Consider the following 21,547-nt stretch of genomic DNA (forward strand, 5'->3'; position numbering starts at 1 on the left):
GCTCAGTTGAACTCCTGCTGGACACTGACTGTATGGAGGTGTGTGTACATGCTGCTGACCTGTGTGGAGACATTTGTTTCTTTTCCCCTCATCAGGTAAATATTCTTCTCAGTGTCCATTAAACACTGGAAACACTTGCACTTTAACTTAACATTATATATATTCAGCATTATAACATCACTCACACACTAACAGTGGAGGGCGTCTCCTGCCGGCAGCTGTGGTAACTCCAGTCTGCTTCTCTAGCAGGATCATGGTTTGATCTCTGGATCTGGATGATGATCTGCTGCCATGTGACCCAGTTATGTTCGGCAGTCACTAGTTCAGTTGTATTGTGCACCACCCACTTAGGTGAGGCTGGGTAAGGTCACTATATGTCTGCTTAGGGGTTAGGGTGGGCTATACCATATACACTATCTGACTATCAAGTGGTTGTTCAGTTATTTCTAGGTGGCTGCAACTGTCTTTGTAAAATGTTACTCAGTTTAGTCAGATTTGAAATGTGAAACCATCTCCCTCAGTTCTCTGGTCCCGTTTTCTAAGTGCTTTCTGTCTCATTCATTGTGTGACTCTTACATTGTTGGTCCCCTGGTGAACACTGGTGACTGTGTGGGAGGGTTTGCGTTGTGGCCTACCTCAGTGACTCTGTCTGCTCTGGACTTATCTTTTTCCTTCCTCTGTCATTGAAGTCTTTGCCTCTCCTCTTCATGCACCTTCTGCTGCTCTGTTGGTTGCTGTGACATCAGCAGCTGCCTCCTTGTCTCCATCTCTGTCTGCTGTAATTAACAATGTCACTCATCAGCTTTATTTTCTTCACTGAGCAAAAATCTTTCTTACCAGCATTTCATCATTACACTGTGGATCAGAAACAGAAATGTAACTGTAACTGACATGTTTCATATCTAAACTCATAACCCAGCAGTGTAGCAACAAGTGCAGTTAATACAACATGACAATTCATCATAAGGAGCTCAAAAGAAGCTTTTTCTGTCACATGAAAACTTTTTTGTGATCAACAAACTGCACACAGGAATTAAAAAACAATGCAGTCACATGTAATAAAATACTTATTAAATCATCTTTATTTTTCATGTCATCGGTTAAAGAAACTGCAGAAAGTCACAAATGCAACAATTTCAAACCTTTCATGTACAATTTCTTCCAGAGCAAGTAAATCTACACAGTTTTCCACACATGCAACTTAGACAACAAGTAAAACAAAGTTTTCTCCTTCAAACTGTGTTGTACAAGAGGAAAAAGTACGTTGGCATCTCCTGACTACAAACAGAGATGCACATCTTAATATAATGCCTGTTGGATTGTAACTGATGAAAAAAGTGACTCACTGAACAGGAAAACACGGGAAAAGTAAATTCTCCTTTTCCACAACATGAAACAGTTTGACCAAAGAGAAATAAGAGAGTGAAGCGAGGAGGTCTTACCTGTCCATAGGCCAAATGTACATAGGACTGTAGAACTCTACTGTCCTGCAGATGATATGCAAATGAGCCTCTATGATGTCAGAGGACGTCACAACATGAGCGTTCTATTCCAGCTGTCAGTTCTATTGTCAATGAATTCCAATCATATTATACAGTGAAATCATGTAGAGCACATTTCTTAACAAAAGTACAGGTGAAATAAAGTTCAATAAAATATATAACACAATTTATAACTTATTTATTTACTGTATTTATAAGAGGCAATGTACAATATTAAATATGGGGCTATCTGATGCAATGAAAAATAACTGAAAAGTCATCAAAAATAGTCAAATGTGATAAGTTCAATGACTTTGATGAAGTCATTAAAACAGTTATATGAAATATTATATTTTTAACTATGACCTATTACCTCAAAAGTAACCCTCCCAACACTGATAATTCCATCTAAATCCTCACAATATGAAGGGTTGATAGGCCCATTATTGTTGTGGTCATTATTAGTAGTATCTATAGAAGACTCAATAACAGTGGCTGCAATAACAATAATACTGATGATTAATTAGCAGTGTCAAAAAAAATCAATCAGGAAGGAGAAATGATTAATGCCACACAGTCATACAAGTATCTGAAGATTTATGAACAAATATTTTAACCTTATGCCACTGAAATAAACTGATGCTACATATGATACTGACTAGATGACAAAAATGATCTCTAAATAAGTCAACAAAACATCACACGTTCTTCAGTTAAATAAACAATCAAACACATAAACACATAAAAAGAGACACAAAACATCACTATCAAAACTACTATGTAGATTATTCTTCATGAAACAACAGACTCATTATCCGTGGGCGAGGACAGACCTGTTGTCACAGAGTTACAGTGCATTCAGACCCCTTCCACTTTTCCACATTGTGTTATTTTACAGGTGTGCTCCTTTCCACAATAAGTCCAACCAGCTGAATTTACCACAGACTGACTCCAGTCAAGGTGGAGAAACATCTCAGAGATGATGACGAGAAATGGAACCTGAGCTAAAGTTCAACTGTCACAGCAAAGTGTCTGAATACTTGAGGAAATGTGATATTTCAGTTTTTCCTTTTTAATACATCTCCAAAAAAAAATCTTCAGAAATTCTGTTTTCACTTTGTCATGATTGAATTTAGATTGATGAGGGAAAAATGAATGTAAATGACCAGCGGTGATTCTACAGTGTGGTGGGGCCCTTCACAAAAAAATACCAGGTGGCTCCTCCAATCAGCAGTCATCATTTATCACCATTACATAATCAATACATAATCAATAATCAATACATAAAGCCCCTTTAAGGAGGTTTCCTTCTGAGTGATGTTGGCAATTTAGCAGTTTTCTCACTAGATTTGGCAACTTTTAAATGAATAGCAAATGAATTCCAGTGCTCTGTTCATAATACTAATAGTTCAGTTACACAGTCTGTTCAACAGTCTGCGTAAAACAGTGTTTTTAATATTAGTGTTAGATTTAGATGCACATTGAGGGGCTGTTTGAAAAAAATAGCTAATTATATAGGTAATTACAGTCAGTATAATTGAATTATCTTTAGATTAAAACTATTAATAATCTAAAAAAGAGACTCACATCAGAATCATAAAATCCTTCTCAGTCTATGAATCTCTGGAAGTGTCACTCAGCATCAGCAGACGTGTGTTTGAGCCCAGGAATCATGGGAAACACCTCTTTCTGAACAGAGAGCACTCGCACTGCACATCTAACCTGTGTGCTGTTGCCACAGAAACCTGACAGCACGGCTGTAGTGGTGACAGCGACTGTGCGCTTGGTGTTGGTGACGCTGACAGTGTTGTATTGTGAGAAGCAGACGTGTGGTGGTGGGACATGCAGTGTTCCTGTTGAAGCAGGTGGAGCTGTGGCTGAGCAGGACACCACAGTAGAGTCTGACTGTAACATGTTGAGAGGCTTCATGCAGCTCTGCAGAGAAACAGATATTGAACAAATATCAAATGGATGAAGTTGTTAGTTTGTACAAAAGTCTGCACAAACTGCTCATTGAAACAGGTTCCACTTGTAATGCAGTCAGATCTCACCATAGATTTGGAGGCAGGTTGTAACACTGAGATCACTGTCAGGGCTGGTTTGAAACAAACAGCGACAGCAGCCTTCATCCTGCTCCGTCACATTCCTGATAACTATGGAGCAGCTCTGCACTCCATCATCTTTAAACTCCACTTTATCTCTAAAATCAGGACTGACACTGAGACCAAGCTTTTTGTTGTTGGTGGCAATATTCTTCTCCCCGCTGGATAAAACTCTCTCCAACGTGACTTGACTAACATCTCCAGATTTCATGAGTGGGCAGTTGAAACAAGCCTTTTCTCCCGCTGCTGCCTCCACAGTCTGCTGTGTTTGTACCACAGCTGTTGGACCTGCATGGAGGGAGTGAAGATACAGTTCAGTTTAAGATCTGAGCTTCCAGCTGTGTGTGAGCAAGAGCATCACTGCACAACAGTGATTTGTAGAAACTACAACTTGATGAAATCTGTCATCACATGGCATCCAGGCCACGTTTTCTGACACTGAGCGCTCAAAATGCTATTAAACTCTATGAAATCTGGAGGGGACTTGTATTCTGACCTTGATGGTGACTGCATTAAAAACACATTCAGCATTAACTATTTCATTCTGTTGTTTTTCTCACTGTCCAAAGACAAGCGTTGCAGTATTCAATTCTTACTTGAAGAGAGCCTATGAAATCCTAATTGTGTTCCATCACACCACAAACAATTCAGTTTATGAAGTTGTGTTGGACATGGTGAGTTAGGGCGACCATTCACATGTGACTCTGGTATCAGAGAAATATATACAAAGTTGAACTGAATTGTAATACAGGAGTTTGTCCCACATTTGCAAATATAAGTAGGACCTTATATCTAAATATATGTACTACACATGCTTCACCTTCAGTCTTTCTTATGTCAGAGTTATCCTGAACTCAAATGTATCAGTCGTTGTGAGAGATCATTTATTTTGTTATTCCAGCAACTTCAAATCAAAGAGTTTATTTGCAAGGGGAAAATGTGTAAAATGATTTCTATGTGTCTTTCTTATTAATACAGTGTATTTCATTTTATCTCCATATGCAGACTTTGTGTTGACACCATGTGTTGGTGTGCTCATGTAACATTTAACAGCTGATCACACTGAAGCACTTGTCCTTGGAAAGTGAGACAAATGATGTCATAAAGTCACCACAACGGCTCACCGCTCACCCTGGGCCGTTTCTGTGCATTTACCCTCAAGCTCTGATAACAAGTGCACTTTAACTTTGGGGGCTCGGTGCCTCCGGGGGAAAAGTCCTTCTGATGTGCTGCTTCTCTGTATAAACACTGATCTCGTGCTCATAAACTGATCAAAACGTGGGGACGACTTGTATCTGCAGCAGTGCAGTGCAACAGCACTTTGATTATTCAGTGTAATAGTACACCGTGTCCTCCATATTCAGTGTGGCCCCAAACTCTGATGCGTGAGGGGACCGTGGCGGCTGCGCAACATCTTTAGAGAGACCAGTTAGAGATGTCAGACTTTTTGTTTTCTCAGACACAACAAGCAGAAGCACCACTTTGACCGTGGGACAAGGAAACGACCTGAGGTGTGGGAAGGTGAAAGAGGAAGAATTAGACAGCAGAACCTTTGGCAACCGGCTGTCACTCTGAAGAAACATGAACAGCCAAGGTCCTACACTGTACAGACTGAACATGAGCCGGTCTACAGGAGAACCAGGAGACACACACTGAAAACAAAGGAGGCCTTGATTTCCCCACAACAAACTGAGGCTGTTGAAAATGTGCCTGACTCACCACAGCTGATGGAGAACGGACAGCAGCCTGCAGAGACAGGACCAGAACAAAGAGACCACCAAGAAAGACTCTGACCTGCAGGGCCCCCACTACCTGCTGTCACACCTGAGTCCTCAGTGAGAAATGAGACTGAGCACTGAGAACTGTGGAAACACTTCAAGCTGTGGGAGGCCTGTTAGAGTTCCCATAAGACACCAAGACTGAGGGCAGAGGCTGTTAAAGAAAGTGAAGCCACTAAGTTGTTGAGTGGTTAAGTTTATATAATGTAGAGCAGAAACTGAGTTGTGTGAACTTTCTATTGTTACTAAAAACAGGGAGATGTCATGTATTGTGTTGTAGTACTGGAGCTGCCAATAGGAGGAGCTGTAACATTACAGACGTTGTTCTGGTTCTACTGCAGACGCACGAGTAAAACGGGTTCTGTCTGCTTCAGGCGTCTCCTCCTTTGGTCTGATAGAGCACAAGGTCATTTTACAAAAACCACGAACACAAAAGTGTAATTCATTCAGATTCAGCAGCATCATAAACCAGCAAGAGGAGAAACGGTGGTGACGGGGACGTCTGGTCCCTGTCGTCTTCACTCAGACAAAAGGTCGACTTCACAGAAATCAGTCCAACAGGACGACAGCACATGATCGACAGGCTAAAGGTCAAATCAGAAAGTACTCGCACACTGGCTCACTGAGAAATATACACAAAGGAACAAAAGGCTGGACCACTGTCACAAGGGGGACAAGAGGAACTGGATCAGAGGGTAAGGAACACTGAGACTAAGGCTGCGTTCAGACTGCAGGCGAATCTGATTCAAATCAGATTCCTTCACAAATCCGATTTTTAGGGCTGACTGTCCACACTGTTTTTCGCAAGTGTCCAAATCGGATATAGCTCTGTTCAGACTGTGCCACATTGACTGATCTGACAGGTTGCTGTAGTAACGAAGCGTCTGACGTCATATAATTGCGACAGTGACAACAACAACAACAAACATGATGGAGGCAGGTCACCTCAGTATATTGGCCTTATCACTGTCCAGTAGAGGTGCAGAACATCTCAGATGCACTAGACATTTGCAACGCCGCAGGAGGCTGGTAGGATTATACACAACAATGCTTCGTGCTGCACTCACTGCCGGAGTTTCTGTGCAGCGACGAGTGTGGTGCCACCCGAAGAGCTATGACTAGTGGGAAAATGTAGTCCTAGGCAGTTTTGACGATGACCAATGGCTTGCGAATTTCAGAATGTGCCGAGTAACGTTTAATATGCTCACTGATCGCCTACGACCAAGGCTCACACGCCTGGACACGCACCTAAGGCCGGCAAAAGCGGTGGAGAAACGTGTCGCAGTTGCCCTGTAGTGGTTGGCCACAGGGTCAGGGTACTGCACCGTTGCGCACCTTTTTGGTAAGGCAACGGTGTGCGTGGTCGTCCGTGAGGCGTGTACCGCCCTGACTGCTCTGCAAAAAGAGTACATCAAGATCCCTGTGGGAGATCACCTGCAGCGCATCGTCCGGGGCTTCCTAACACACTGGGTCTGGCATCGTGTAGAGTGATGTCCCGGACAGTCAAAACCGATCTGAGTGTTTGGAGCTGTTCAGACTGAGACGCATCTGTCCAAATGCGATCTGAAACTAACTCCCAAAGGTGGTTTCGATCTGGTTTCCAAAAATCGGATTTCATGTGATTTGTGACTGTTCAGACTTCAAAAGAGCTCCAGTTCCAATCTGGATGGGCTAAAAATCGGATTTAGGCTGGCACTCTGAACAAGGCCTAAATACTACTCTGGGGGAGGGGGGGGCAATGAGACACAGGTGAAACTGTTGGCAGAGCAGCACGCCACAGCGGCTACTCATTGTGAACCCAGGTAGCACCGAATTTGCAGGAAAGGAGGAGAAAGAAGACGTTCTGCTGTGTCTCAGTCCACCCGCACACTGCAACTCCAAACAGATGCGTGCAGGAGGCCTTTTATTAACCACGCCCATCAGGTGGCTCGTGAATCACAAATTAAATTAAATGTTTGCCCCATTATTAAGAAAACAAATAAACATCCATTATTGAGAGCACTATTCAACACCCCCACTTGCTCTCACATAATTACAAACAACAAAAAACATTACATTTACATTCAATCAAAAGGGGGGAAAAATATCATCACCTTTCCAGGGTTTTTCTTTTAGTTAACGCCAAACATAAACTTAGCAAATTTGACTAACTTAAATTTTGTTACAGGTTTGGTCATCAAATCTGCTACCATGTGATCAGTTGGACAATACTCCAATAATACCTTTCCATCATCCACAATGGACCGTATGAAGTGGTATTTTATATCCACATGTTTACACCTCAGTCTACGGACAGGATTCTTAGCTAAAGCAATTGTGCCTTGGTTGTCCTCATACAGCTTAGGTAGTGCATACAGATGTTTATCTATGCCATCTAAAAGTTGTGTGAGGTACAGACACTCTTGAATGGTTGCAGCCAGAGCAATATACTCTGCCTCACAAGTAGACAGTGCTACAGTGGGCTGCTTTTTTGCTTTTTTGGGTCTGCCCTTCGTCAGGCTTACACAATATCCAGTTGTGCTTTTTCTATCATTAACATCACCAGCCCAGTTCGCATCACTGTAGGCTTGTATACGCAGGTTCTCATCACATTTCCTGTAACACAACTTCTTATCCCTTGTGCCTTTGAGGTACCTCAACACATGTTTAACTGTACCAAAGTGCTGTTCAGTAGGTCCACTAAAATACTGTGACAGTTTGCTTACAACAAAACTCAAATCCGGTCTTGTACAGACAGTCAAATAAATCAGACTACCCACTGCCTCTCTGTATATGGAAACATCACTCATCAATGCAGCATCATCTGTGTAGTTCAGTTTTTGTTCACAAGGTGCTGACCTAGGTTTACAATCTTGCATGTTGAACCGTTCCAGGATCTTCCCAACATACTTTTCTTGTGACATTGTTACACAGTCGTCACTCTGGTTAAAATTAATACCAAGAAAATGTCTTAATCTGCCCAAATCCTTCATTTTAAATCTTGCTGTAAGCATGTCCTTCGTAACATTCATAGCATTTTCATCACTTGCTGCAATTATTAAGTCATCAACCCAAATTACTATGATCACCTTCTCATGGTCTCTTTGCCTTGTGTAAGCACAGTTGTCAGCCTGGTTTTGTATAAACTCGTTTTGTGTCAGATACTCATGTAACAACTTGTTCCAGTTTCTGCCTGATTATTTTAGCCCATATAATGACCTCTCCAGTTTGCAAACCAACTCTTTGTCTGTGTGGGATTTTAACTCGTACCCCTCCGGCTGTTGCATGTAAATCTCACAGTCAATGGGTGCATTTAAATAGGCAGTCTTCACATCCATCTGGTGTAAAATCAAATTTTCCTGTGCTGCTTTCTGCATCAAAACTCTGACACTAGTCATGTTAGCGGTAGGAGAAAATGTCTCCTCATAATCTACACCAATCTTTTGACTGTACCCTTTAGCAACATATCGGGCTTTGTACTTCTCAGATCCATCAGCATTGGTTTTAATAGCATACACCCATCTACCCCCCACTGCTTTCTTACCCTCAGGCAAGTTGGTCAGGGTAAATGTGTTGTTCTCTGTAAGTGAATGCATTTCCTCATCCATTGCTTTTACCCACTCTCTTGATTTATCTGATGTTACAGCTTCTGTAAATGAAACAGGTATGTTACACATCACTCGATAACAGTAATCTATGTTACTCTGGACTCAGTCTCCTCATCAGACATACATTTAGATACATGGCTATCTGTGTATCTGTCTGGCATTCTCCTCTCTCTAGTGGGGTATCGGCTAGACTCAGGCTCACACTTGACCTCAACCGTCTGTGGTTGGTGGTGACTCACTTCAGGTTTATGCTGCTGCAACATGATGATCTGGACTTCTGGACCTGTGCTGTGTGAAGTCTTCATAATCAGGTGTAAAACCAGTCTGTGTCTGTTGTTCTATACCTGACTTAGCTACAAACTTTACCAGTCTGTGCCTCTGCACTTTCTGTCAGGAAAGTAGACAATGTAATGCAGGGCTGTTTTTGTCGTACCCGACAAAAACACACTTTTCACACCTTGGATCAAGTTTTCGCTTGTCTTGTTTATAAGCAAAACACTCTGAGCCGAACCTTTGCATTCTAGACAAGTTGGGCCGTCTTCCTGTCAACATTTGGAACGGTGTCTGCCCTGTGCATTTATTAAAACACCTATTTCTAATCACAGCAGCAGTCTGGACCGCATAAGTCCACAGTTGTTTTCAAACCACTCTCAATTAGCATACACCTTGCCATGTCAGAAAGCGTGTGCCAACTGCGCTCAGCAGAACCATTTTGGTGAGGAGAGTAAGGTGCTGATGTCTGATGTCTTACCGCATTTTTAATGAGCAAAGTCTGGTACTCTTTCCCTGTGAATTCTGTACCATTATCAGATCTGAAGCGTTTCACCTTGCCATGTGGGGCTGTATCAGCTAGAAACTTCTCTGTAGCTAGGACTGTGTCACTTTTGTTCTTTAAGAAATATACAAACACTGTACTGGAAAAATCATCAGTAAATGAAAGTGCATATCTGTACCCATCTCTAGACTCTGGGTGGATTGGTCCTGCCAAGTCTGTGTGTACCAGCTCTAGAGGGGTTTTAGCCCTCACATCAGGGTCTATTTCAGGTCTGGTAAAACTTCCCCTGGGTGCACACTTCACAATGTAGAGGTTTGTTTGTTGAACCTTTCATTTTCATACCGTCCACAACATCTTGTAACCTCTGGATGTCACTGTAGTCGCAGTGTCCCAGTATCTCATGCCAAGTCTGTATGTCATGACAACCCTTGCACTGATCATCACGTTCACCATTACTTACTGTGTGCAAATAAAACAGTCTGTCTTGTAGGTGAACGTGGAATCTGGTACCGTCTCTGTTCTTCCCTTCCTTGAAGATGGCGGCCGCTCCGCTGGCAGTGGCTGCTGTCACAGAGAAAATGTCTTGTGAGAAGGATGGGATATACAACGCCTGCCTCCGCGTTACGTTCAGGTGTCTTCCTCTGCTGTCGATCAGACAGGCTCCAGCATCGCCTCTGCGCTCTGCCACGCCCACGCACAGCTCCACGCAGCGTGTCTTGGCCTGGAACCGCTCGTCAAACCTCTTCAACTCGGCAAGGCCCGTGACGATGTGCGAGGTGGCCCCGCAGTCGCCCACCAGGCCCCTCCCGGTGCCTCCTGCTGCCCTCTCGCTCACTCTGAAGGCGCACACGTCCCGGTCATCGTCGTGGGCTCTGTTAACATCGTGTCCTTTAACCCTTGTGAACGAAGGTGGCCCAAAAATTCCGCCTCCCGTAACTCGTAGCTTTTTTTCATCTCCATCCAACAGGAGCCGCGACACAGCGGCTCCTCATCGTGAACCCAGGCAGCAGCGAATCAGCAGGAGAGGAGGAGACAGAAGACGTTCTGCTGTGTCTCAGTCCACCCGCTCACTGCAACTCCAACAGCTGCCTGCAGGAGGCCTTTCATTAACCACGCCCATCAGGCGTCAATCACAAATTAAATGAAATGTTTGCCCCATTATTAAGAAAACAAAGAAACATCCATTAATTGAGAGCACTGTTATTATTATTATTATTATTATTATTATTATTATATCCACATTGTGTTGACTGACAGAACTTGGTGTAATGGTTTCACTGATCTGTCTCTGTCTGTTTAAATCTCTATGGACAGAGTCCCCGACAAAAACCATGTCAACTAACCATCAGGGAAGAGATCCTGTGACTGATCTGGAAGCCTCACAGTCCTGAAGTTAAACAGACACAGTAACTGTCCTGCTGGAGCCTGTTTCTTCCTGTCTCCACCTGTGTGCCTCACCTTCCTGTTCCAGTCCTTTCATACGACACTGATAAGAACTTTGAGCTCTTTGTGACCTGCTGAGTCTTCTGCCACTGGAGTCCGTCCACTTCAAGCTTCATCATGAGCTGTGTTCAGAGATGCTCCTCTTGTAAGTGGCTGTCTGAACCTCTGTCATCACTGAGCTGCTTCACCACAGAGCTGCTGCTCACTGGATGGTTCCTGTTCCTGCAGGAGATCAGCAGCTGCTCAGCTCTTCAACCCACCAACAGTCAGAGTCACTGAGGTCTGTTTGGTCAGGAGGCAGGAGAGGAAGTGATTGGCTCAAGGGAATCACCAACCAGCCAATCAGCAACAAGTTGTCAGTGTGGGTGCAGACCATGAAGTTTCAGAGCATGGTTCAGATGAAAGCAGATAATCACTCAGGTGAGCAGGTGAGTGTGAGTGAAGGCCGGTGCAGAAACCGTGGAGCTGCTTCACTCTGTCCTGACACATGAAGACTGACAGACTCTGCAGGACAGGTGGTCCCTCTGGGCAGCAACAGGTTAAACTTGGCTCTAAAATGTTTTTCAATTCAACTTTATTGATATAACATATAGATAACATACATAAAATATGTCCTACAAACACTTTGGCCAAAGTGATTCACACAGGATTAAAACAACACAACAACAATAAACACTGAAAAGACATCTAAAAGAAAGGGAGTGGAAGAGCTTAGTGATCTGCATGGAACATAAAACCAAAGAAAATCTCATGTCACAACTTTACAGTGGTTTCTGAAAGGTACAGAGAATCACAACAGTCTAAACAGGTAGTGATAAAAGTGTGAGTGAGGATTCTGAGTGACTTTGGAATGGTTCCTTGAGGAACACCATATTCAGTACTGTGGGTCCCCTGAGGATATTCACCATTCCTATGGCTGTTTCATTAAATAAGAATAAATCAGACTAAAACACAGTCAGAGACCGGCTCATTTCTCATTTACCACTTTGATTACAGCACTCTCTGTGCTGTGGGTTGCTGAATAACCAGATTGGAGCTTGTCTAAAATGTTACTAGTTAAATGTGAGTGGTTGATTAAAAACTATTTTCTCTGAAAGAAATGTGTCTGGAATTATTTAACTGGCAGTCCAGATTGCTCATTGACATTTTAAAAGCAGTAGGTTTCCCGAGTTCAGAGGACTTTATTAGTCTTGTTGTTCCTTAGGAGAGAGTAAGGTAGCAGATTGGTTGACATCATAGCTGGGAGCCCATGATAGTTTGTGTGTTAATATTTGTTATGCTGGATCTAACAGAAATGTTTTCTTTAAAACTGTGCTGAGATTTTCTCAGTTGAAAGTTGAGTTAGACTTATTTTGGTTTTCTGAATTAATCGTCTCTCTTTCCTGACTACGTAACTGTTAATTAAAACCCTATGTTTAAAAATATACAAGTGAACATGTGATTTTCAACAGCTTCTTTTTCCATGGTGATTTGATCTGTGGTGTTTGTTGATCAGGAGAAACTGTATCTAAAGAAAATCTTAAATTATCATTGGAAGCAACAAGGTCATTGAATAAGTCAGTAGTGGATGGAGGAAATGTGTTCAAATGATTTGCTAATTATGGTCATTGATAATGCTGCACTTCACATCAACAGTCTCTGGATGTAAAAACAGTTGTGTTAAACAAAGACAAGAAACAAGTGAAATGCCAACATTAAAACCTCTAGTAAACAAAGCCCAGAGTATTTCTGTGGATCAGCTGTGAATGACAGCCAATGAGAGAAGAGAGGAGCTGATGAAGATGATGACGCTCTCACCAGCCCTGGGTTTTACCTCTCAGGCTGAACTAAATCTCTGATTGGTGGAGGTTGTTCTGGCTCCTGAAACTCTACTGCCCCCCTCACTGTGTGGGTGAAAATTTAAACTACATTTGAATTTACACTGAATTATTATTCTGCTACAAACAGCAGAACTAAACACCAGTCAAATATAAGGCTATAAAGAACAGGAAGTAAATATAAAAACATTATTTACCATTATTTACAGAAGGATTTAAAGTACTGTTAATTAATGATGAATTAAACCAATGATACTTGTTGACTTATCATTAAGATATATAGACATGCTCATATAAAAAGGCTGGGAGATATGGCTAAAAACCTCATATCTCAACAGGCTTAAGAGAAGCAGTAAATGTGCAATAACAATACAATACTATGAAAATGTAACAGTAACATAATGAGTAGATTTTAACTTCAACTTACTTTTTAGTTTTATCTTAAAATATTTTAACTTCTACTGGAGTAAAAAACTTTTTTGGTTTCTATTCACTGCAGGGGCTGGTTACAAATATTTAGCATATTCAACATTATGAATATGATCATTTAATATATCTTCTATAAAGTATTATTGAATACATCAATAAGATGGAGGATAAAAACAACATATTCCTCCTGTACAATAATATCTGGTAAAGTTCGGCTGAAGAACATGAGGCTTCAACGTCTGAGTCAAACTAATCTTCAGAGTTCAAGTCATTTTACTGTGAAATTCCCTCTTTGTGAAGCTCAACAAGGAAACTGTTCAGAGCTGAACTTGATGAGCTTTAAGTCCAGAGACACTGATGATGCTCTGTCAGATCCAGAGGAACACACAGGGATGATGGTGGACTGGACTCTGTGTGTGACAGTGGAGCTGTTCTCAGATCAGTTCAGACTGCAGCACTGAGAGTCATCTCCACTTCTTCTGGTTCCTCTGTCAGTCACTGCTGGATCAAGCTCTCCTCTCCACTCTCACCTATAGAAAGGCAGTGACTCCCGTCTGTGTAGAGAAGAAGAAAGCAGAGGAGATGAATCAGTGTTTACAGAGACTCACTTCATCAGTCAGTGATGCAGCAGGGACTTCAGTCCTGTTCAGACCAGATGTGCAGCAGCTGCTTCCTCTCAGCTCTCATGTTAACGTGTTGGAGTGAACACACTGAGCTGGAAGCTCACAGACCTGCAGAGACGTTCAGCATCAAGTCTGTTCACTCTGCACATTTCACTCAGTCCACAGTGGAAACAAAGTGCTGAGTCAGCAACAGGTCAGTGATGGATTCACTCCTGTTACCTGTCAGCTGATGTCACTTTAAACACAGAGTCTCTGTGTGTTGATCAACATGTGAGCTGCTTCTGAAACATCACCTGACTGAACATGGAGGCTGTCACTAAGAGCCAGGGACTGTCAGGCTCCATCACACTGATCTCAGAGCTGTGACACAGATGAAACTGATCAGCTGTTTAGTGTTGAAACCAGAGAACAAACAGTCTCAGATCAGATCGGACAGTTTGATGAATGAGGACACTGTCTCTGTCCATCTGTGAGGCTGTCAGCTGGAATCAGCTTTATTTCCTGTACACATCAACACAACAACAACAGTCGTCTTCACATCAACTCACACACATGATCACAGCAAGCTTCTGGCTGCTCTGATTGGCTGACTGTTGTCTCTCTCTCTGTCTTTCTGTCCAATCCTGAAGCCTGTCCCCGTTCTCCTCTCACAGCTTCACTGAGGAAAGCAGCCACTGAGGAGGTTGGAGGTTCACAGGAAACACTGGATCTTTGCTCTGATACTAACTGTGTTTAGTACAATACTGCTGAGAGCAGCATGGACTGACTCCGCCCCTCTACTGACCTCAGAGTCTCCAGTCTACAGTCTGGACTCTCCACGAGACCACGGAGATCCTTCAGGTCTGAATCTTTCAGGTCGTTGTTTCCTCTCAGGTCCAGTTCTCTCAGATGGGAGGGGTTGGACTTCAGAGCTGAGACCAGAGAAGAACAGCTGATCTCTGACAAATGGCAGCGCCTCAATCTGAATAAAGAATCAAAGATGTAGATCAATGATTGATAATCAATCAGATTTGTCCTGATCAATGATCTTTGTCTAAAATGAGTAGAGTGACTTTGTCCTTCTGTTATTGTGGATCTTCTTCATGTCTGTACAACACAACATTGTCAACACAATAGTTGTGTGTGTTGTGTTAGAGATGAAAACACACACACACAGTTTGATCAAACAGACATTAGTCCTGACACTTCACTGAAATCTACTGAAAAAAAGAAGATTGTTTCTTCACTTTCTTTGGACAAATATTAGTTGTGAGGATCTTGTGTATGTTGTTGTGATAAAAATGAATTGACTTGAACAACTAACACTGGACATTTTCTCCAGTGGATTTAGAAAACATGAGTCCTCTGACTGAGAGAAATACGAGTGTGTGAGCTGTGAAGGTTGAACTGAAGTGAACAGACATTATTCATGACAAGTGAGTGAAATGAGCTGAAACTGAAGAATCATTCTCAGTCTGAGAGAAGAACAACTGGAAACATGAGACAACAACTATTTACAATGTCATTCATTCATTCACAGTCAATGGATTCAACTTGTATGTGAAGCTTCATTAGCTGTGGATCCAAGATATAAGATCTACAACAGTGAACTGACCTCAGAGTCTCCAGTCTACAGTCTGGACTCTGCAGAAAATCACACAGACCCTTCACTCCTGGATCCTGCAGGTCCTGGTTGTAGCTCAGGTCCAGTTCTCTCAGATGGGAGGGGTTGGACTTCAGAGCTGAGCCCAGAGAAGAACAGCTGATCTCTGACAAACTGCAGCCCCTCAATCTGAATAAAGAATCAAAGATGTAGATCAATGATTGATAATCAATCAGATTTGTCCTGATCAATGATCTTTGTCTAAAATTAGTAGAGTGACTTTGTCCTTCTGTTATTGTGGATCTTCATCATGTCAGCCTTCTACACACATCATCCAAATGTCAGCACAACATTCATACAGCTGTTGATGTGAACACAGGTTGATCAGCTGCTGCTGACCTCAGTTCAGTCTGTGATCAGAGGAGAATCAGAGGATTCACGTCTGTTTAGTCTGTTCCCTCTCTGACACTACAGACATCAGCACAGAAATAAAACACTGAGGACGTGAACAAACAGTGAGAACTCAGTCACACTGTTCAGAACAAACATGGTGGAGCAGCTTCAATGTTCCAAAGTCACCAAACAACTGTACAATGTCACATTTACAGGAGGAGGGAAAAGATTTCTCTGTGTCCACATCTTTAAAGAGGAACTTGTGTCACTGTTGAGAACTTGAGGAGGACGAGTGCTCGGCCTCAGTCTACCACCGGTGTTACAGCCCATTCTGTGAGCCGTCAGATTCTGTGACCTGCAGCAACAACCAGTTCACCTTCAGGTAACGTTCAGAGCCTCCTGCTGGAAAACACCACAGATTTATTCAGCTGATCTTCACTGAATGAGGAAGTAGAATTCATCTGATTTTCACATCAACCCCCCAGTGAGGAGCAGACTGAGTGAGGACGGGGTTAATGAAGGTCAAAGAGCAGAGATCAAACCTGTGCTCACAGTCCTACAACCCTTCAGCTCAGCACAACGTCCACGGTTTAGGTCTGATAGTTGATGAACACAGTTTCTCTGAGTGTCAGTGTCAGTCTGCTCTGGTAACTGCTCCTGAACCACAGTCACATGACCACTTGTGTTATTCATGTGATTAGAAGAAGCTCCATTCTTCAAGATCAAGTCTGAGCTTTTGTTGTGTTCACACACAATCAACTAGATATGACATGAAGGACACCTGGAGCGCTTTGAGTTCACAGTGCACAGGTTCAGAGAAGCACAACGTGGACTTGATCTGAGCTGTTTCCTCTCAGAGGCCGTTTCTCCTGCGTCCTCCCATGGTACTGTCAGCTCCACAACATACACAAGCTGCTGTGTTTCTGACCACAACACAACACCTGCTCTCAGATCAGTGGCAGCTGTCTCCTGAGGAACTAGGAGCTGTTTTCCTGGATCTCCTCTGATTGGCCAGTCCCTCCCTGCCTTCAGCTGCATCACGCCTGTTCAAAGCTGCTTCCTGAGTCCTTCACCCTCACCAACAAATCAAATCCATCTTGTCTCCTTCTGCCTCCAGTGAGTTCACCTCTGAGCTCTGACTCTCAGTGGCTGCTGGGAGACACCTCAGCACCTGCTGATGTCTCCAGGTGTGTGGGCCTGGAGACAGGCTTGTTTTAGCCCCTGATAGAAGGAGCCACATGAAGCTCCACCTGAACATAGAGGACATGTTGGCTCCTCAGCTGTTTATTCACTATGATGTTGGGGAGGTGGGAGCTGCTCATAAATTGCTCCCAGCATCAATCTAATCCTTCCTGCCTCCATGTCCCAGCTGAGTTTCCTCTCGTCTCCACTTTCCCACCTCAGCCACTGGCCCTGCTTTGATCTGGTTTGTGTTGCAGTCTGAAGGTCTGTGGCTTCCCATGATGCTGCAGTGCTGACATCAACACACAACAACAGCTGCAATATTTGTTGGTTGCAGAGAGCTGCAGCTTTGCTGGTGTTCAGATCAGCAGCAGCAGCAGAAGATCTGTGAGACTGTTGCAGTTTGATTCTCATCAACTTTCTGATTTTAACATCAAACTCTGTCAATTCTCTGCTGCTCTGAATCACAAACACTGTGACTGCTCTCATCCAGGGGCCGAGTGGGACCCTTCATTTTACCTGGAGATCACCAGTCCCAGCTGTTAATAACACACAAAGACAAACAGCAGCTAACACAAGCACAGGGCTGCTGCCCAACAACTAGCAGCTAGCTATACTAGCCACATTTAATATGAGCTGAGCTAGCAGCTAGCTACAACGCCCCTGCTTAGCATTTCAGCTGCCGGCTCTTTACTGGATGTTGAATCTCTCTGTGATTGTGGAACATTTCTCTGCTTCCTCCTCCAGTATTTGTTCTTCTTCATTCTTCTCTGCTCCACCTTTCTCCTTCTCTTTCTGCTGCTGCTTCAAACCAATGTGAACAGTGAACACACACGTTCCCTGATAACACCAACACGTCTCTGATGACTCTGTACCAGCCCCACTTCACAGCTCTTATTGGTCAGCAGCTGACCAATCACAGTTCAAGTCACCCTGGGGTTGTACCACCTGAGGAGGGGCCGCTCATTTACCCCCCAACTGCAAATATAGACTTGGTAGTGTCTGACGTGCTGGGAGAGACAAGAGGCTGCGAGGCTCAGTTCAGGCTGCAGGATGGTGCAGCGAGGTAGACCACTTTTATATAACACAATATTATTAGTCTACACAATAATCAGTCTGGCCCCGGCCCCCAAACGGCCCCCGGGGATTCTCCTGACCCTCCCCATCACCACTCTGCTCCTGGTCTCATCTTCCTTCTTTCTCTTCACTGGCTGATTTTTTAAATCCTCACACAGAAATCCTGAAAATGAACCAACCAATGAAAAACTGGAACTTCACAGATTTGAACTGAATATAAAACTACAACAGCTCCAGTCAGTGAACTGACCCCAGAGTCTCCAGTCTACAGTTTGGACTCTCCAGTCCAGCACACAGCAGCTTCACTGCTGAATCCTTCAGGTCGTTTCCACTCAGGTCCAGGTGTCTCAGATGGGAGGGGTTGGACTTCAGAGCTGAGGACACGACTTCACAGTGAGTCTCTGAGAGTCCACAATTAACAAGTCTGTGATGAGAGAAAATATAAAATGTGTCAGAATAAAATCAGACAGTTTGTAATAAAAGACACTGAAGTTAAAATGCATCTGATGAGAAAAGATGATGATGTGATGAACATCTGCTCTTCACATCTGTGGCTCAGCTCATCTGATCTGATTGTGTTTGACATGAAACAATAATTCTCATCACTCTCTCTCAGACCTGCAGAGTTTCATGGGAATCTTTGTTGTGCAGATGAAGGAGGGAAAATGATGTTACATTTCTGCTTCCATCATATGATTTGATCCAGAGTCAGAATCTTGTTCAGAAAAACAGTTTTATTCTCCAGTGTTTTTAAACTGACTCCAGATTGCTTGGCTCTGCTGCCTCTCTGTAGAAGTCAACACACACCACTGCATAAAACACATCTGGCTCATTGTGGTGAATCAGTGGCAGCGCCCACGTTGAGCATTGAACAACATTTTCCTCATTTGAAACTGTAAACCAATAGAAAATCAATATGTGGTGTCATTGTTGATGTGGTGGCGGCCTGTCACAGATAAATCAGCGTGTGGGAAACACTGAGGTCTAATCTACAGATACTGAGCCCACACGTCTTAATGTCCGGTGGGAACATTTCCACACCGTGGCATCCCTACTCCAGAACATTTCTCCTGAGCTCAACTCAGTCAACAGTTCAATCTAATCTCTGTTTGCTGCCTGGTTTTCACAGAAGGTCCCCACAGAAACATGACACTGAGCTCTGGTGTGTAGAAGAAGACTGAATCCACCCATTCTGCTCTGATAGATTCACACCTGTGTTCTTGGCTGAAGCTGAACATTTCCTGATACGACTCTCCTCTACAGCAACAAGAGAGAAAACACCTGGGACTTTCTGTCTCATTCAACACAATCTATGGAAAGACTTTAAAGCTCCACCATGACACTTGGAAAAACACAAGTTCACTCTTCAACATGAAAAGTTCAATAATCAATAAAGCTCAGCCTTGATCAGTTCAATACACTCAGGGGTTTACATCTCCACTCTTGGTCTGCTTTGACCAGTTGAGTCAGTTCACTGATGTGATGACTTTTCTCTGCTTGTGCAGCTGTTACATTCTGTTTGATCATGAACCATTATCCCATCAGTGTTTGTTGTTACCACAGTGGCTGCTGTTCAGCTCCACTTTTAAAGCAGCTTTCATTGGAGCCCACTGTTTTTGTCTCCTGTGATTTAAAGGGGGGGGGGGGGGGGGGGGGGGGGGGGCGGCGTCCCCTAACATCCTCCATGCTCATCATGACTTCAGTCATCTCTGGACAATGATTCAGGTCTTATACAAACTTTACTAAACACCTGCTAGAACCTGCTCATTAGAGCTTCACTGCATTCACTGTTCACTGTCAAACACTGATGACTGTTGTCATAGAAACCTCATGAGTACTGAATACAGACCTCCACAGATTCATCACTGCTCTCCTGTAACACTGTCACAATGAAACACCTGGAAACACTTGGAAACACACACTGAGGTGTAAGATCAGTGGAGCTACTTTAATTATGCTTCCTCTAGGAAACATTATTAGGAGGCACCAGATAAATTTCCATGAAGCCAGGTGAGACTAACCAGGTAGCCAAGCTTCAGGTGTGTCTAAAGGACATAAAAATCTGGATGACCAGTAATTTCTTACTCTTAAATTCAGACAAAACTGAAATTATTGTAATTGGCCCAAAACACCTCAGAGATACACTATGTGATAATATACTGACTCTGGATGACATCACATTGGCCTCCAGTGCTACAGTCAGAAACCTTGGTGTCACTTTTGACCAGGACTTGTCCTTTACTTCACATATAAAGCAAGTCTCTAGGACAGCCTTCTTCCACCTGCGCAATATTGCTAAAATCAGACCCATTCTGTGTCTAAAGGATGCTGAAAAACTAGTTCATGCGTTTGTAAGAGTAGAATGGGGGGCAGAGCCTTCAGCTATGAGGCTCCTCTCCTGTGGAACCAGTTCCCAGTGTGGGTTCGGGAGGCAGACCCCTCTCTACCTTTAAGATCAGGCTTAAAACTGTCCTGTTTAGTAAAGCTTACAGTTAGGGCTGGCTCGGGTATGTCCTGACCCATCCCTTAGTTATGCTGCTATAGAGCTAGACTGCTGGGGGATTCCCATGATGCACTGGGCTCTCTCTCTCGACTACTTTATGCCATTAACTTTGTTTTTTTTTTCTCTCCCGTAGTTTGTGCTTCTCCTCTCTCTCCCTCTCTCTGTCCTCATTCTGCAGGTCTCTCTGCCTCGGGAGCAGCAGGATCCAGATCCACCACTACTCGTCTTTACTATTAACCACTGTTACCTGTCATTATTATTGACAACAACATTACCTACACAGCTGTTCCTGGTCTCTCTCTCCCTCTTTTCTCCTCTCTCCTCCCCCCACCCCCCCTTTTTTTCCTCCTCCTAAACCCAACCGGTCGAGGCAGACCCCCCCACCCTGAGCCCGGTTCTGTTGGAGGTTTCTTCCTGTTAAAGGGAGTTTTTCCTCCCCCCTGTCGCCAAGCGCTTGCTCTTTGTGGGAACTGTTGGGTTTTTCTCTGTAACAAAGTAAGGTCTTGACCTTACCCTGTAAAGTGCCTTGAGATAATGTATATTATGATTTGGTGCTATACAAATAAAGTTGAATTGAATTGAATTGAATTAATTAGTTTGATCAGGTTTGAATTAAACCAAAAAGACTCAAAACAACACAGAACATTAACAAATCAATGAAGCATCCAACAATTATTACAAATAAACAAACCAAGTGTTTTAATGAACTTAACAGCAACAATCACAACCAACTGAAACATCTACAGTTTGGTGCTCACAGCATTTACAACACCTC

At 43.3% G+C, this 21,547-nt stretch overlaps 2 protein-coding genes across 2 annotated transcripts in view; both read right to left on the minus strand.

The window, feature by feature from the left end:
• Nucleotides 1-1,064: 1,064 nt before the first annotated feature.
• Nucleotides 1,065-10,843, minus strand: LOC139609935 (uncharacterized). The gene is made up of 3 exons (XM_071465004.1): nt 10,795-10,843; nt 10,184-10,710; nt 1,065-3,416 (listed from the first exon to the last, which is right to left on the minus strand). The coding sequence occupies exons 1-3, from the start codon at nt 10,841-10,843 to the stop codon at nt 3,114-3,116; spliced, it is 879 nt and encodes a 292-aa protein (XP_071321105.1). The 3' UTR covers nt 1,065-3,113.
• An 880-nt stretch (nt 10,844-11,723) lies between these two features.
• Nucleotides 11,724-21,547, minus strand: part of LOC139609619 (NLR family CARD domain-containing protein 3-like) — a 47,438-nt gene continuing 37,614 nt past the window's right edge. The window contains exon 9 of the mRNA XM_071464471.1: nt 11,724-13,966. Coding sequence (XP_071320572.1) covers nt 13,939-13,966 — 28 coding nt within the window. The 3' untranslated portion in view covers nt 11,724-13,938. The remainder of the gene's footprint in view (nt 13,967-21,547) is intronic.

Source organism: Trachinotus anak, unplaced genomic scaffold (assembly GCF_046630095.1).
Source record: "Trachinotus anak isolate AG129_WGS33_773 ecotype Australia unplaced genomic scaffold, CSIRO_AGI_Tana_v1 ptg000026l, whole genome shotgun sequence".
NCBI classification, from domain to species: Eukaryota; Metazoa; Chordata; class Actinopteri; order Carangiformes; family Carangidae; genus Trachinotus; species Trachinotus anak.

Coding starts and splice junctions, on each gene's coding strand:
- LOC139609935 (XM_071465004.1), bottom strand. CDS start 10,843: ATGGGCGTGGTTAATGAAAGGCCTCCTGCAGGCAGCTGTTGGAGTTGC. Junction 10,711..10,794: donor AGGCAGCTGTTGGAGTTGCA/GTGAGCGGGTGG, acceptor GTTCACGATGAG/GAGCCGCTGTGTCGCGGCTC. Junction 3,417..10,183: donor GACTGTTTTATTTGCACACA/GTAAGTAATGGT, acceptor GTTTCTCTGCAG/AGCTGCATGAAGCCTCTCAA.